General features: G+C 42.2%; 1 protein-coding gene and 1 long non-coding RNA gene across 2 annotated transcripts; one reads left to right on the top strand and one right to left on the bottom strand.

Annotated features, from left to right (window-relative positions):
* Window positions 1-350: 350 nt before the first annotated feature.
* On the bottom strand, window positions 351-5,888 carry prdm8b (PR domain containing 8b). The gene is made up of 4 exons (XM_017705109.2): window positions 5,755-5,888; window positions 3,119-3,350; window positions 2,670-2,901; window positions 351-2,240 (listed from the first exon to the last, which is right to left on the bottom strand). The coding sequence occupies exons 2-4, from the start codon at window positions 3,338-3,340 to the stop codon at window positions 982-984; spliced, it is 1,713 nt and encodes a 570-aa protein (XP_017560598.1). The 5' UTR covers window positions 3,341-3,350; window positions 5,755-5,888; the 3' UTR covers window positions 351-981.
* A 911-nt stretch (window positions 5,889-6,799) lies between these two features.
* LOC108431755 lies at window positions 6,800-13,744 on the top strand. The gene is made up of 3 exons (XR_001858171.2): window positions 6,800-7,610; window positions 9,611-9,825; window positions 11,447-13,744. It is a non-coding gene; the product is annotated as an uncharacterized LOC108431755 (long non-coding RNA).
* The last annotated feature ends 883 nt before the right edge of the window (window positions 13,745-14,627 follow it).

Raw genomic sequence — 14,627 nt, 5'->3', positions numbered from 1 at the left:
CACGGTGTGCGCGAGCGCGTGAGCCGTTAGTCCGTCAAAGCGGTTTTAAGTCGTGCAGACCTTGTCATATATTTTGTGTGACGTAATCCAGGCAGTAACCGCAGTAAAGTTCAGTAATAATCGTGGAGACTGGAGTAATCCTGAAATAGCGGCCGCTCTAAATGTATTACAGGAGGACTTTTACAATTAGTTTATGTGTAAATGTTCATTAATAATCTGAAATGCTGCTGCTGCAGAAATACTGAAACCATTTCGAAGAAAAGAAGCTCTTTTGTGATGTTGATCATGTTTAACTGGAGCTCACAGCGCAGTTTAGTCTTACTCAGCGCATCAGAATGAATCACGCAGTCCAATGAAAATAAAGCTATTTTATTGTCAAAGCATTCAACATGGTTAGATAAACTATCAAATAGTAAATTTCAGCAAAAGGAAGAAACACTGAATCTATTCCTCACGGACACAAAATATTACACTTTGTATTCAAACAAAAACAAGTATGTACATTGTTGTGAATAGACTGCATCTTAAAGCAATAACTATCATTTACATGCATTCTTAAATATAATTCAACATCATATTCCAATTATTTTCAGGTTTTCACCCATAGGCCTATAGACATGAAAAGTCATCGAATAGTTTTTCCATGAAATGCAAGTACATTTCAAATCAATTTCTATACATTATACATTGATATATACAAAATAAAAAGTACATTTACATGTTATTATTCCTCGGTTTCCACCCAAATAATAAGTGCTTCATATGATAAATAGATTTTTAGAGTTTTTTTTTGTTTTGTTTTTAAAGTCAAAATGCATTTGCATACACCAAAACATGACATTTGAAAGAAACGATCCAAATAGAAATGTCTTTTGAGTGTGAGATCAAGTGTATTTCTCCAGATGGACAATATTCCCTTGTTGATGGGACAAAAAAAACAACAAAAAAAAAAGCCATTGGCAAGTAAAGATCCCCAAAAAGTCAGTTATGAGAGGTCATATGACGGGAGAGGTGATGCCGCTCCCTGAAAGACTCATTGCAGATAGGGCACTTGAGTTTCTCCTCGCGCCGCCTCTTCACCAGCGGCTCCATGGAGTACTCCTTTTTGTGATGTGAGCGCATGTGGTAGACCAAGTCAGAGGTCATGCGGAAGGAGGCGTTGCACTTGGCGCACCAGTTCTGAGCAGGAAGGCAGAGGGAAGTGAAGGAGGGCGGCAGGAGTGTGAGGGCCGAGGGCATCTGCAGCTGGATGGGGCCTGACGTCTTTGGCCAGAAGGCCGTGGTGTAGAGGAAGGGGCTCTGCTTGGCCATTCCGCCTGGTACAGGACAGTTGCTGCCCAGTTCGGAGCCCTGAAGCTTGGCGGCCAGGTGGTCGGCCTGGTAAAGCCTGCTGGAGGAGACAGTGTCGCCCACAGCTGGGTGGCAGTCCACCGTTGGCAGAATCTTGGGCGCCATGACCAGAGGCGAGAGCTGCGAGAAGGAGCGGGACGGCTGGCTGAAGGCGCTCTTCCGCTCCGATCCTCCGGCATTTTGCTGGGGTACAGAAGTGAAGGCGCTGCCCACCGTCGAGCTCTCGATCCGCGACTGTGGAGGCTGAGTCTCGCTCAACACCTGCCTGATGTTCACATGCTTCTCACTTGGGTTGCTGCTGGGCCGGCCAGCATCTGCCTTGTTCTCGGAGTTGAAGATGGAGTTTTTGCTACCATGCTTCAAGCTCTGGGATGACTTCTTGACCTCTGTGAAGGCGCTCTGCTTGGTCTCGGTCACCTCAGAGCCAGGAGGCGAGAAAGCCCGCCTGCTCTCCTCTAGGCCGTATGCTCCACGGTACTGCTGGGCTGAGTTCGCCAGCTCTTCCTTGGACTTAGTCAAGGGTTGCACCAATCCAATGCCCCTGTTGTCCTCCATATCGGAGAACTTTCGCTTTCCCGAGCTCTCACTCAGGATCTCTGCCTCTTTGTCGCTGGGAGGACTGGTCCTGTTATTCTCCAAGTCCCTGGCAAGATTGTGGAAGTCTGTAGAAGGTTTCCCATCCTGTGGGCTTGAGAAGCCCTCAGATCGGCCTAGCTTAGGGCTGGACCTGATGGGGGGAATGCTGGCATGTTCAGTAGCGTCCTTAGCCTCCTCCTCTGCGCTGGCCATGCTCTGCAGTCTCTTGGTGCAGCGGAACCTCAGGTGAGCCAGGAGAGGGAACTCAAACTGGAACCGCTGACTGCAGTCTGGACACAGATATGGTGGCGATCCTTGACAAAATGAAATAAAACTCATCAGTGATTTCATGATTTGCATGAATGCAACAAAATCAAAAACAGGCAGAATAGTAATTTAAGTATGATACAGCACTGATTAATGTAAATGTCTTTTCTGGAAACCTTTCTAAACAAAAAAAATATTTCATTCAAGTCATGATTTTCCTTTAGTAAAGTAATTTAATAAGACATTTTAACTTTATGCATGGCTTGTTCCTTTAGTAAGACCACTGGTGCATGTGTACAAATCTAATTATTCTTATAATTAAGCCTCTTTTACAAACATCTTCATCTTGATTCATCCAGATTAGATATGCAAATGTAACTATTCTTCAAAATGCACACATAAACAATTTAAAAACAGGTATTTTTTTACAACATTAATGAGAGTTCTAAGCAAAAACATGGAACTGTGAATTGTACCTTTGCCTTTGACTTGGTTTCTGCTGGAACTCAGTAACAGGAGCTCGATAAGATCCTTTCCGTACCACACCAGAAGCTCCTCATCCTTCTCAATTCTCCTTAGCGACCTGTAGAAGAGCTGCCCATTTTTCACATAGGCCTCCAGGTTCTGCTCATCCCTATCTCTTGCAGACTGGACAAGCCGCAGCCACATCAGGCCCTCTGAGGAACTATTGGCAGCCGAGGTGTCCACCTACGGTCAGCAGACACAAATAGTCACACCTCTTACATCTAAAGGCTTTACATTCAATGTGATTATCTAACAATGTGAATACATTCCATAATTTTGCTAGAAATGAATAGAAATATAAGACCAAGAATCAAACATTAACACAGTATGAATGAAATGTATTGAGCTCTGTAGCCGTATCACTGTTCCTGAACAGGGAGAACGTCAGGCATGCTCCTACCCTGAATATGTAAGGTGCCGTCCTCTTGTCCGTAGCTTTTAGGGCGATGAAGGCAATACTGTCATACAAAGACGTATGGCTCAGGACGCATGGGCCAAAGATGGCATTCTCCGGGATGTCACAGGTGGTGTAGACGCTGGTGAAGATGTCAGTGAGACACTGCTGCATGGCCTTGGTTTCGCCATCCCACAGAAGCTTCTGGGAACTGGACTCTTCCATCATTGTCTACCAACTAGAGTAAAGACAACGAGCAGGTCAGGTCAAGTCTAACATCACCATACATTTTAGTCAAAGTATTCATTTCAACAGAGAACTTTCCAGCTATATCAGGCCTGCACTGCAATCTCTTCAGCACAAGCCTCAGCGCTGAACAAACTCCTACAGTGTTCATTTGTGTCCAGCTGCGCTTGAATGAACGCCTACAGCCTCCATTTAACCCTATAGTTGTTAAATTCAACTCTGTAGCCATTTGTTCAGCATTTACTTCAACTGGGGATTTGGCTTTAGACTAAAAGAGCCTCACTATATGTAGATTTATCTATGCCACTATTTCTTGTTCCACACTAATAAGATAAACCTGGCTTTTCTGCAGCCCTTTATACAGATTTTTTACATTTTTTATAGCACAGTAAAGTGACAATAAAAATAAACCATGCCGCAACAAGAATAACAGCAATTATAATAACAAAGACTAAAATAACAAGAACAATAATACAAATAAAAGCATAAAGTAAATAAATTCTACAAAAAGAATACAAAATAAAATTACAAACAGTAAAAAATTACAACAGTAATAAAAATAATAATAATAATAATAATAATAATAGTATTCTATACTATAGTTTTATAGACAACCCCACAACAACAAATAAAACAAGCACACCAATAATAATAAAAAAAAATAATAATAATAATAATAATAGCCAGCCCTACAAAATATGACATAAAGCAATAACACCAACAACAATAATAATAATAATTTAATAAATGCATTTAGTGCGTAAGCCCTATAAACATCCACATTTTCGTCTTATCTTCTCTTAATATCCCCAGTTTTTTATTTACTGTTCAGGTCCTTTATTTTGTGTTATGTTCGGAGTGAATGGCCGGTAATTCAGTCTCGTCTCAGGCGCTTCATGTCACGGCTGTGATGCAGATAAACGGGGATGAATTTAGCGCAATAAAAGAGCAGAGCGAGTCTGACGGCCAGGGACTTCCAGGTGGTCTGTCCAGCTCTCAGACCACCGTCCACCTTCAGCTCTGCTCTCCACCGAGCAGCGTGTCTGTGTGCGTCATTACCATAATCCGCCACTTTCCCTCCCAGACCGTAATTAAGGCAGCACAGCCAGTTAATGGCTTTCTTCTTCCTCCAAACCCCGAATGCATATTTACTAACGATGCGACTCTCCTGTCTACGCCTGACACACACACAGACACACACACACACAGAGCGAGTCTCTAATTCACTCACCAAACTTGTTATTAAACAAAGCGCGGATGAAGCTCTGAGCGGAAAACACCGGAACTAAAATCCAGAAACTAGATATTTTCCTGCTCTGTTAGCCTCATCTCTCTCCTCCATCTCCTCCATCCTCAACCTGCTCATCCCGCGCGCGCGCGGCTGGTTTAGGGCAGCCTGTAGCTTCACTGCTGCAGAAATTAGGTGATAATTCTGCATTGTTTACTTTCTCGACTAAAACTGCCTGGAAAGGGAATTCAGGCCGTTTTATAGTCTACATATAAAGCCTGAAGCCTAAATGTGGAGCCTAAAGTCTACATTTCCAGGAAATCACTGTTCACTCTTTATTTTCCGAGATCCCAGCGAGAGCATTTGATCACTCCACTGTGGGTTTTATTTAGTTTTTCTCTTATATATTTTATTATTTGAGTTAATCATGATAACTCGCAGCTTCTGTATATTTTACAGTTATTTTAATGTCATTTAATTTTACGTTTATTTTGTTTTTAATTTTGCGCTTATTTTGTTTTTGTTTTTTTGATGAATGGGCTCATGATTTAGTCCCACTGTCCCACACACATGCTGCTCCAAGCGCAGCGCATTAACATGCTGGAAACGTTCAGCGAGGACAAAACTTCCCATCCCGACCGTCTCTACCGTCCACCACGCACTTACGGCCAGACAAAACAAACGATCCCTTTTTCTTTTTTGTCTTAAAACATTTTGTGGAAAGTTTCTCTCCACCATAAAAAATAAACTCCCTATTTCTGTTTAAGGTCTCAGTAGCAGCCCACTCGAGACCCCTTTCTGCAGCTGTTTTAAGGTCTCTTTCTCTCTCAGACAGACAGAAAAAACACACACAAAGAAGCCAATGAATATGCATCTCAGCTAAAAACCAGAGCAGAAAGAGCCTCAGCGCACACAGGCTGAACTGAAGCCGCCGACCTCCCGCTTCCACGGTCAGATTTATCACCTCCTTTCGCTTTTGTTATTATTCCAACTTTACGGCGCCGCAACTCGCGACTCGCTCATTCACTGATTAAAGCGCCTTGCAGAGCGAACTAACGCGGTCTGTCTCTCCGCAGAGCCCCTCACTCTCCCCCTCTCTCCCACTCTACCTCCACCTCTACCTCTCATCAGCGGCTCCACTCCGGAGTCCAAACGCAGCCTTACTCACCGCTTTAGTGAAGGTAAAAAAGAGGAATAATAATAATCCAGCAGGGCTCCGAGACTCCGTCAGTGCATCTCCCCCCGGCCGCGGAGAGCGAGAGCGCAGATGGGGCCGAAACACACACACTGACGGCCTCTCCGCCTCACACACACACGTTTTGTTTGCTGCGCATAATCTGCCCAATGAGGCGTGTCGTTCAGCAGCTCCGCCCTTTAACTCCTCACTGACCGGACCGCCACACACACACACACACACACACACACACACACACACAGCGCTTAGTATACCTGTCTCTATACATCTCTCTATAGCCTGTTTTTAAACAGTGTCTGTTAGAGAAGTGCAGCTGTGCTGGCACATCAGAGCAGCTCAAGTCCGCAGACTTTATTATACAGAAAAGGAAAAGAAACAGCAAAAGTAGTGATGCCTGTATCTTGATGTTGTTCTTCATGATGATGATGATGATGATGATGATGATTATAGCTATTTATCCTATTATTTTTAGCAGTAGGTCTAATACTATACTGTACTCTTCTTCTTAATCATCTTCTCATTATTATTATTATTATTATTATTAGGAGTAGCAGTGGTGGTAGAGGTGGTAGTAGTAGCAGTAGTACACTCATAGTAAAAAGTACCAAAGTTTATGATTGTAACGCCAACGCTTGTTGTTGCTACACAGAAAAAGAACAGGTTGTCCATGTTAACAATCAGTTAACCTCATAAAAAGACCGTTCAGGTGGTTGATTGAGTGTACAGCTCTATACCCACTGTATTAGTACTACAGTAGTAGAGGTGGGCTAATAGCTGTCTCAGAAAAGGGGGAGTTCTTTAGTGCAGGTGACAGTTATATCTCGACCCCTGGCTCTTATTAGAATGTTTTCCTATAGCACCAAAACGGGTTCCACTACTGTTACAAGTCGAACTCTGTACCACAGAGAACCCATTCTGCTAAGGTTGCTGACAGAAGTAGTGTGCTAAAGATATCTGTGCTGCTGTCTCATCAGCCTGCAGGGCTCAGTGTGCATGTCTTTGTACCACTGTTAAAATACCTCACACTGCGTCTCTCACCCCGCCTGATCTTCAGACGGAACTCAGAAGAGTCGGTTTCTGGAACAAACCCGTTACTGTCGCCCCCACTGTGGCGAGAGCACATCCTCACGGTGTCCTCTGCACTCGGCAGTTGGCTGTTAGTTCTCCAACACGGTCTGTCAGAAATGTGTTGTGTCTGTTTTTGAGCACATCCATATATCTGACCGCTCTGCGCTCCTCTCCTCCAGCACCCCGGCTGTGTGAGAGCAGCGAGTACTGATCCTCTAAAACAGCGTTTCATCTCATTTCTACCGATGGTCGGTTTGAATCAGACGCGCGTGTCCCGTTTTCAACGGACACCTGAGGTGAACGCTAGCGGTGTTAGCCGTTAGCCGCTGTGGAACCGGTGCGGCTTATCTCACCGGCTTTCGGGACTCCACATAAACCGATACTTATCTGGCGAGCGGGAAAAAAGTTGTGAGAAAAAGGAAAAAATCGTAATTCGAGCGACTGTTTTCCTGCTAAGTTCGGCTACGTGTGGCTACGACGTCGTTTATCTCCCGTAGGCTGTAAAGTGCACGTTAAAACGTAGCCTGGGCTAATTAAGAGCTCGACCTGAGCTCAGCATCTCTGTGTCCTGCACACCGAGCAGTGGGTTTAACAGGCTGCTGTATAGCCTAGCACGAATAACTCGAGAAAACTCGTCGACACAGCCACGCCAGTAAGGAGTCGTCAGGACTTTAGCAACTTCAGCTTAATTTTAATACCTTTGACCTGTTTTTTTATGTCAGGTAACAGCAAGTGGACTTGACCAGCACCCAAGACTTACGGTGAGTTCTTTCTCTCGCCTGCGGTTAGAAACAGGCTGTAGTGGCAGTGAGGTAAACGTAGCCTAACGCTGTTCCCTTTTTAAGCCAACAATGACCAAAAGTACATTATCAGCTAGTTTGGCTTGTCACATATATTCATGTTCTCTGTATTCAACTATTTTGCTAAGTTTACCAACCTTGAGACACATATCAGACAGTGCTGTAAGACACCAGTAAGCTGAATGGAAGTGGTGAACTAAATAGATTTTGTACAGATTCCTGCCCACCAACTTTAACTGCTTAAAAGTCTCTTTTCTGTCAGTGTACACATGGTGGTTGATTAAACTGCAGACATTAAATTGGGACGAAGGCTTGTGAGTTGCATGAAGGTCTGTTTATGCGTGTTCATTTGAAACACCTTAAACGTATGTGCTGAAGTCCTTCTAAGATGATGACCCTTCCTAAGTGGAGGTTCACTGTACGCTTCAATCCAAAAGTGATTCTTCCTTTTACGTTTGTATTGCACTGAGGCAAAAGCTTCAGCCGAATGTCGTAATTACATTTTGTTTCTATCATTATTTTCCCAATTTAAGAGGCCTCCATGGTAAATTATACCATAATGAGTTCAAGTGTTAACTGGGCATTAAAGTGGAACTGAGTAAGGCTGATGGGATAAATCTCTTTTGGTTAAACCAAAAATACAGTTATTTACCTCATGGACTGTTTTTATGCTGCTTTGTTTTCGTTTTAATTATGGGCAGATTTCACGCACACTGAAGATCATACGCGTGCACAAACAAATGTAGGCACTCAAGCACAAACGTTCCTCTTGCAAATAGACTCTTTACGACACATAAAATAGTCAGTGTAATTTGCACTAAGCATTTCATTTGGTGGATTTTTTTTTCCTCCCGTGCATGTAGATTTGTTCTATTGTAAGGCATAGGCCTATAAAGATTTATGCTTTCTTAGCTGTAAATCTCCTCCTGCTCCTCACCCTCTTGCCTAGCCAAGCATGATAAGGACCTTTTTTTCCCCATACAGTGCTCTGAAATAAAGCCACAAAGCTTGCCCAATCAGTAGCCATCTGCTTCAGCCATGAACTGCAAGGCTCATGGTGGCAGGCAGAGGCCACACAGTGGAGAGAATGGGTCTCCCCTCCTCCCTCCCTCATTGTTTTACAACAAATAGCCCCCATTAACACTAGTGTTTTTATAGGGACAGACTGCCTCCTCTGTGTGTCAAATATGGCACGGCACAGATTTCAGATCTATGACACCCATATTAAGGCTAATTGTAGTGCTTTGAGGTCAGGCGCTACAAGTCTGCATCCATGTAGGCTTTAGACGCAACAGTTTACTGTGACTGACAAAAATGTGTTCGAGCTGAAGACACTTTCAGTTGAGATATATTATTTTGGATGCAAGTATATAATCTTGTGTTTAAGACGGACAAAGGAAAGATTGTAGTCTTCGGTTTTAAGCTGTCAGCGGATTAACAGCACATCCATTGTGTGCCTTATGACATGCTGTCTGGTAACCTACAATAATATTTTTATTAACAGGAGGAGATTTGCATATTTACCATCAAATACTGTAGATTTAATTCTGGAAATAATTATGAAGCACCAAGGATTTGTTTTCATTTAATAGCATGAACTGATTCCATGTTGTCTTGTAAGGGATACTTTCTTATTGGAGATTATGGTTTACAATATATACTTCATACAGTAATTACAGTAGAGATTAGGATATAGATGAAGAAGAACACTCAGACAGTGCTGTACATAAATACTTAGATTGTGACAAAATTTTCATTGTTCTAGGACTCTGATATGAAATGGACAATGACTGGGTTTAAAGTGTATAATTTGAGCTTTATTTTGAGGGTATTTACACCTACACCTATGTTGGGGGAGCTATATAGGAACCATAGTCCTTGCTACACATAAACACAATTTAGAAGATCATATGGTATTGAACAGATTTAAAATTGTCGTGTTAAAATTTATATTGTTACAGATCCTTTGCAGTCGATGATTGCCTGAAGTCTGCGTCTCACAGCTATCACTCAACGCAGGGTGTCTTCCCTGACGATGCTCTACCAGGAATATAATACAGCCATTTTCCGCTCCTGCTTTTTGCCTTCACTTATCCTCATTAAGTGAAATGTAAGGGTTGATTGACTTCGCCAGTCAAGAACATTCCACTTGTTCCAGTTATTGTTCTGATGCAAGGTAAAGCACCATCTGGGAGTTTTTCTCAATTTGGAGGAATTGGGTTATGTGTTTAAATACTTCTGTACCCTTCATCCTGCTGCTTCTGTTGGCAGTTACCTCATCAATAAAGACAAGAGAACCACTTCCACTGGCAGCTACATGCCCACGCCACCATTCAAAGATGCTTTGGTGGCGTGCTTTGGGTCATTAGCCAGACTTTTGCTCTATAATTCCTCATTCCATCACTGGTGAAAGTTTTAGCAAACTTCAGCCTTGTCTTGATGTGGTTTGCATCCTGTTCTAAACGTTCAGATATCGTGCTGATGTATTCCTTCTTCATGAATCTCACTTTGGCTTGTAAAAGTTTTATGTGAACTTCCTCTGTTTACTCGATATTCATGATAGAAAGTATTTCCAACAGCGCTGTACCAGGTTATTTGCTGTTGATATGATCTCCAGTGCACACTTGCTTCAAACATTTGACTTTGACACATCTGATGTTTTGTCTTGTTTATGTTGACTTTCCTCTTGGAGGCTGCTTTACTGCCATAGACAGTTCTTTGTTAAGAGACAGCAGCACCAGACTCCTGATGCAAATATGCTACATTTACATTCAACTAAATCTTTTGTTTGTTCACTTTTGCATGTAATCAATGATGCTACTATGACAGATGTGTGATTACTTTTTGCCTCTAAAATGGGAGGAGCATGTATACAAAGCTATGATTCCTGCATAGTTCAATCAGTAAGGACATACCCCCACCAAATAGCAAAGTCGAAGATTAGGTCGTATGTGCTAGATTACAGGCCCCAACCAGCAAAAATGGCATCAGTGTCCATTATTTACAGATTACACTTTATTTGTGACTGTTTTCATTAGTGCCATAAATTGTAACATGGTTCATGTTAGACAAATGATGGTGTTATGCAATATATTATACAATATAGACACTTTTCTTGCTCTTTTTCTCAGCTATGCAATAGTGCCATTCACTTTTTCTTGTTATCAAGCTGCAAACCATCAATAATACAGTGCTAACAAGCTCTTTTTTGCATTACTGTAATACAGTCATTTAAATAAAAAATAAAAAACCAAGAGCAGTCAGACTTTTTCAGTGCATACAGTATTGTTAACTGCACATGACCCAATGCTTGCATAAATAAAATGACCACATTTTAATCAATATATTAAATATGAAAGTGAGGAAAGGTAAGAAAATAATTGGTGTAGTACATCACAAGCATTGTAGGAGATTCGCAGGGGGAGATGTTCAAACACATCAAGTCACAAAACAAATTACATTTTTTTATCAGAAGATTTAGTCAATTTACCTGGTGCAACATGTCATTAAAACTTTTGTTCACTTCATTTAGTTACTTTCCTTGAGCACTGGAACTTGTGTAAATGTATATTTATTATTTATGAGAGATGCAGTATTACTTTTGTAGTAATAATGTCGTTTTATAGAGTAAATGAACAAAGGAATTGACATTATTGAAGTCTGCAATAAATAAATGCAAAATAAATGACCTCTTTTCATACATTTTAAGGCTATTTTACCACTGTAGTCATGTTAAAACACATTTTAATATGTATATTGAGGCACCCATTTTAAATTGCACCCTTGTTGATTTACAGTGTATTTGACATTCATCTACGTGATACGCCTACAAGGTGGGGGAGACCATGTGATTGGCATGAAGACGCAACAAGGAGAGTTGGGATTCTCTGATGAGACAGCACAGGTCAGATGGTGACCATGTACAACAGAGGGAGGTTTCTGTGAAGCTTGTATTAAAAGTGAGATCATAAATCAGCAGCACAGTAGATTAGAGCAGAGCACTGTCAGCCACGCTGAAGGCTTTCCATAGTTTTTCCAATGGAGGGCAGAAGAGGAAAAGGAAGGAGTCTGAATCCTGATGACAGCGAAGAAGGCAAGTTCTGAGTGTGTCTGTTGATAGCAGAAGGAAAGAGGCTGCTCTCTCTCTCTCTCTCTCTCCCTCTCTCTCTCTCTCTATCTCTCTCCCTTTCTCAGTGCACACTGCCTTCTTTAATCATACATTTACACGAGAGCCACAGTTCGCAAAGCCATGTAGTCCACTTTTTATTACCAGGCAGGTCACTGAGTGCTGTTGCTCCCACAGGGCACCTTAAATTAAGTCTCTGAGATGCGTTCACATCAAATGGTTCATCTGGAAAGGAACAAAATGGGGGGAAAAGGAATAAATTAATAATGAGCCACTTTTATACCGGATCCAGCGATTATACAAATGGTGGAAACAGCCAAAAATATTCTGTTATGGCATATGGCACTTCAGCTGCCATATGTGCCAGTTTTCACAAAAATTGGCACTGCGGCACACGATGGTCAGTTGTAACTGCCAAAAACACAGCGAGGGCTGTGCAGAGAGAGAGAGAAAAAAACGCTTCAGTGCCTCAGACGAGTGCACTGATGTCCTTATGCAGTTCCCACTGCATAATCAAGAGCGAGTTATCAAATGCTGGAGTGAAGATTTCGGCGAGATGAAAAGGCTTTTTTTTTCTTCCTTTTTTTGGGAGCTCATGCTTCGCTCATCCCCCTTTTCTCTTGCCTAGTTGCCATTGCATCCACCTGGGGCCAGGCGACAGGCCTCGCTTTCATTCCACCTCTCTGTGAAGTGGAGGAGAAACTTGATGCAGACTTACAGAGGCAAAAATTGGTTTGGCATCCCAAGTATCAATATTATCATCATAATTTCAATCAAGTCATCTTGCTACTCTTTGCTCTTGGGCTCTTTTGTGTCTAGTGAAGATGATGCCTTCATATGCTTTTGACTTTGCACGTTGTAATTACGTTTTAGTTGTTGCAATCAAGGTTTTTATTCCAGGAAAGAACCTATGGTCAGAGTCCAGATGCCCTGTGTTAGTTTTCCTGTAAAATGAGGTCATCTTTGGTATAGTGCTTTTTTAGCCCTCACATCTTACCTAGGCTTTGGAGACTGCTTCTTGTCTACTGATTTTCCCAACAAAAATCAGCTCATGGACTCCCTCTCCACTCAAAACTATGGGCTCAGTGGTCCAGGCTTTAGATCCTCACTCCCAGCCAAGCTGCCAGACTAGCTCAGGGTTCACAGCTGAGCTGAGCCACCATGGCAAGACTTAATGTTCCAGGTTTCGGGCAGCCCCAGGGCATATGTTCGCCCCCCATCACTTAGAGGAGAGCTCACGTCTGGCACTGGTGAGTCAGGCCAGGCCCCAGCGGCCCATCCGAGTCCCAGTGAAGCAGGCCCCTCTACACACCACTCCACCCAGCAACAGGGTCAGTCAGTGAGTGACAGGTTGCAGGCAATTTATTGGGGATTATGGGACCACAAGATCTGCCACCTTTGTTATGCTTTGTCAGTGTGTGGCTTTATGTTGCTGCCGGTGCTGTTCTGTAGCAACATAACCCTTAGACGCCACAGTTACCGCTGGCAGTAACAAAAGCATGGTGTTATTTTTTATTCATTATTTCTCGCTGTAACTCAGTGAAACAAGCAGTGGAAAGTGCTGAATTTTCAGTGAATAGCCTATTTTGTTTTGTAAGTAGAGGATAAAATATTTGATTATGATTTCATAAAAAGTTGCTTTATGTTTTAGAGAAAGAGAAAACATCCTTTAAGTTTCAGCCATGTATTTACAGTTTGTAAAGCAAAAATGAATTGAATTTGTTATGTAATTAACAATGTAGTGTATGGCAAAATGATAATAATAACTGGACTTGGGAGAAAGACACTTATTGCTGTCTATGCAGTGTTTATAAACTGATATAATGTTGATTGTTAAATGATTTGCATTTTTAGGCTTGTTAAACATATTGTATTTTGTAGGTAATGTATTTTAGCATCAACTTTTGATATTAGAAATTCCACATGCTAGGAGCTACAAAACATAATCTCATTAAAAAAATAAAAATTCTGCTTGGACTACGCCAAAGGCCAATTGTTGTTTTTGGTCATAAACAAAATCCAGCTGGTACACTAGGTATATGCTCTCATGGGTGTATGGTGTTTTTGAAGCTGTTTTTTTCAGTTCTTCCCTTTTTTCAAGCAGTGGTGTTTTTGATGTTGCAGCAAGAGAGGAGCGAGATGACAAGTTGATGGCGAATGCCTTGAGGAGGGGCTGTCAGCACAGCCGGTTACCTCTGAAAGCCCCGGTGGCCCGAGCTGACTGTGGTGGCATGAATCAAAGCCTGCCAGCGAGCGTGATACTCCGAGGGCCAGACCCAAAATCGACAGGGTTTTTGAGGAAACTTCGGTGCACAGCTGCAGCGCACGCTCTCTCCGTGGTGCGTGTGGCCTTGCTCTTTGCCTTGCAGTGCTGGGAGCCAGGATGTGGCACTCAGCAGAAAGTTCATCAAAGTTTAAACTGGAAAAATAACAGGGAGAGGAGGGAGAGTGAGAGACGGAAGGGACCGACACATTATGATTCGATTGTTTTGAAGAAAATCATGACTGATTTGACTGTTTCATCACAATTCCAAATGTTTTATTACAATTGCAATTAGAAGTGACATGTTTACTGAGAGTTTCTAACATAAAGCAAACAAAAGGTCAAACCAAAATCGCTGTACTGTATACAGAGGAACAACTTTTCAACTTTCAGTTTGAATCCCAGATGCTTATGAAATGGCCAAGTATTATTGCCCCGGAGGACATTCTTGGTTCTTGTAGAGTCAGGAGTTTTCTTTTGAGCTGTATGCCTGTTGTGCCATTCTTTATATAAAAGTAGATGTCTGCAGAGCAGCAAAGTAACAGGCCTTGCAAGTGAAATTCAGTACATGAAGCATTCCATCACACCC

The sequence above is a fragment of the Pygocentrus nattereri genome, chromosome 20 (genome assembly GCF_015220715.1).
Source record: "Pygocentrus nattereri isolate fPygNat1 chromosome 20, fPygNat1.pri, whole genome shotgun sequence".
Classification (NCBI taxonomy): domain Eukaryota; kingdom Metazoa; phylum Chordata; class Actinopteri; order Characiformes; family Serrasalmidae; genus Pygocentrus; species Pygocentrus nattereri.
This window is presented reverse-complemented; position numbering and strand designations above follow the sequence as displayed.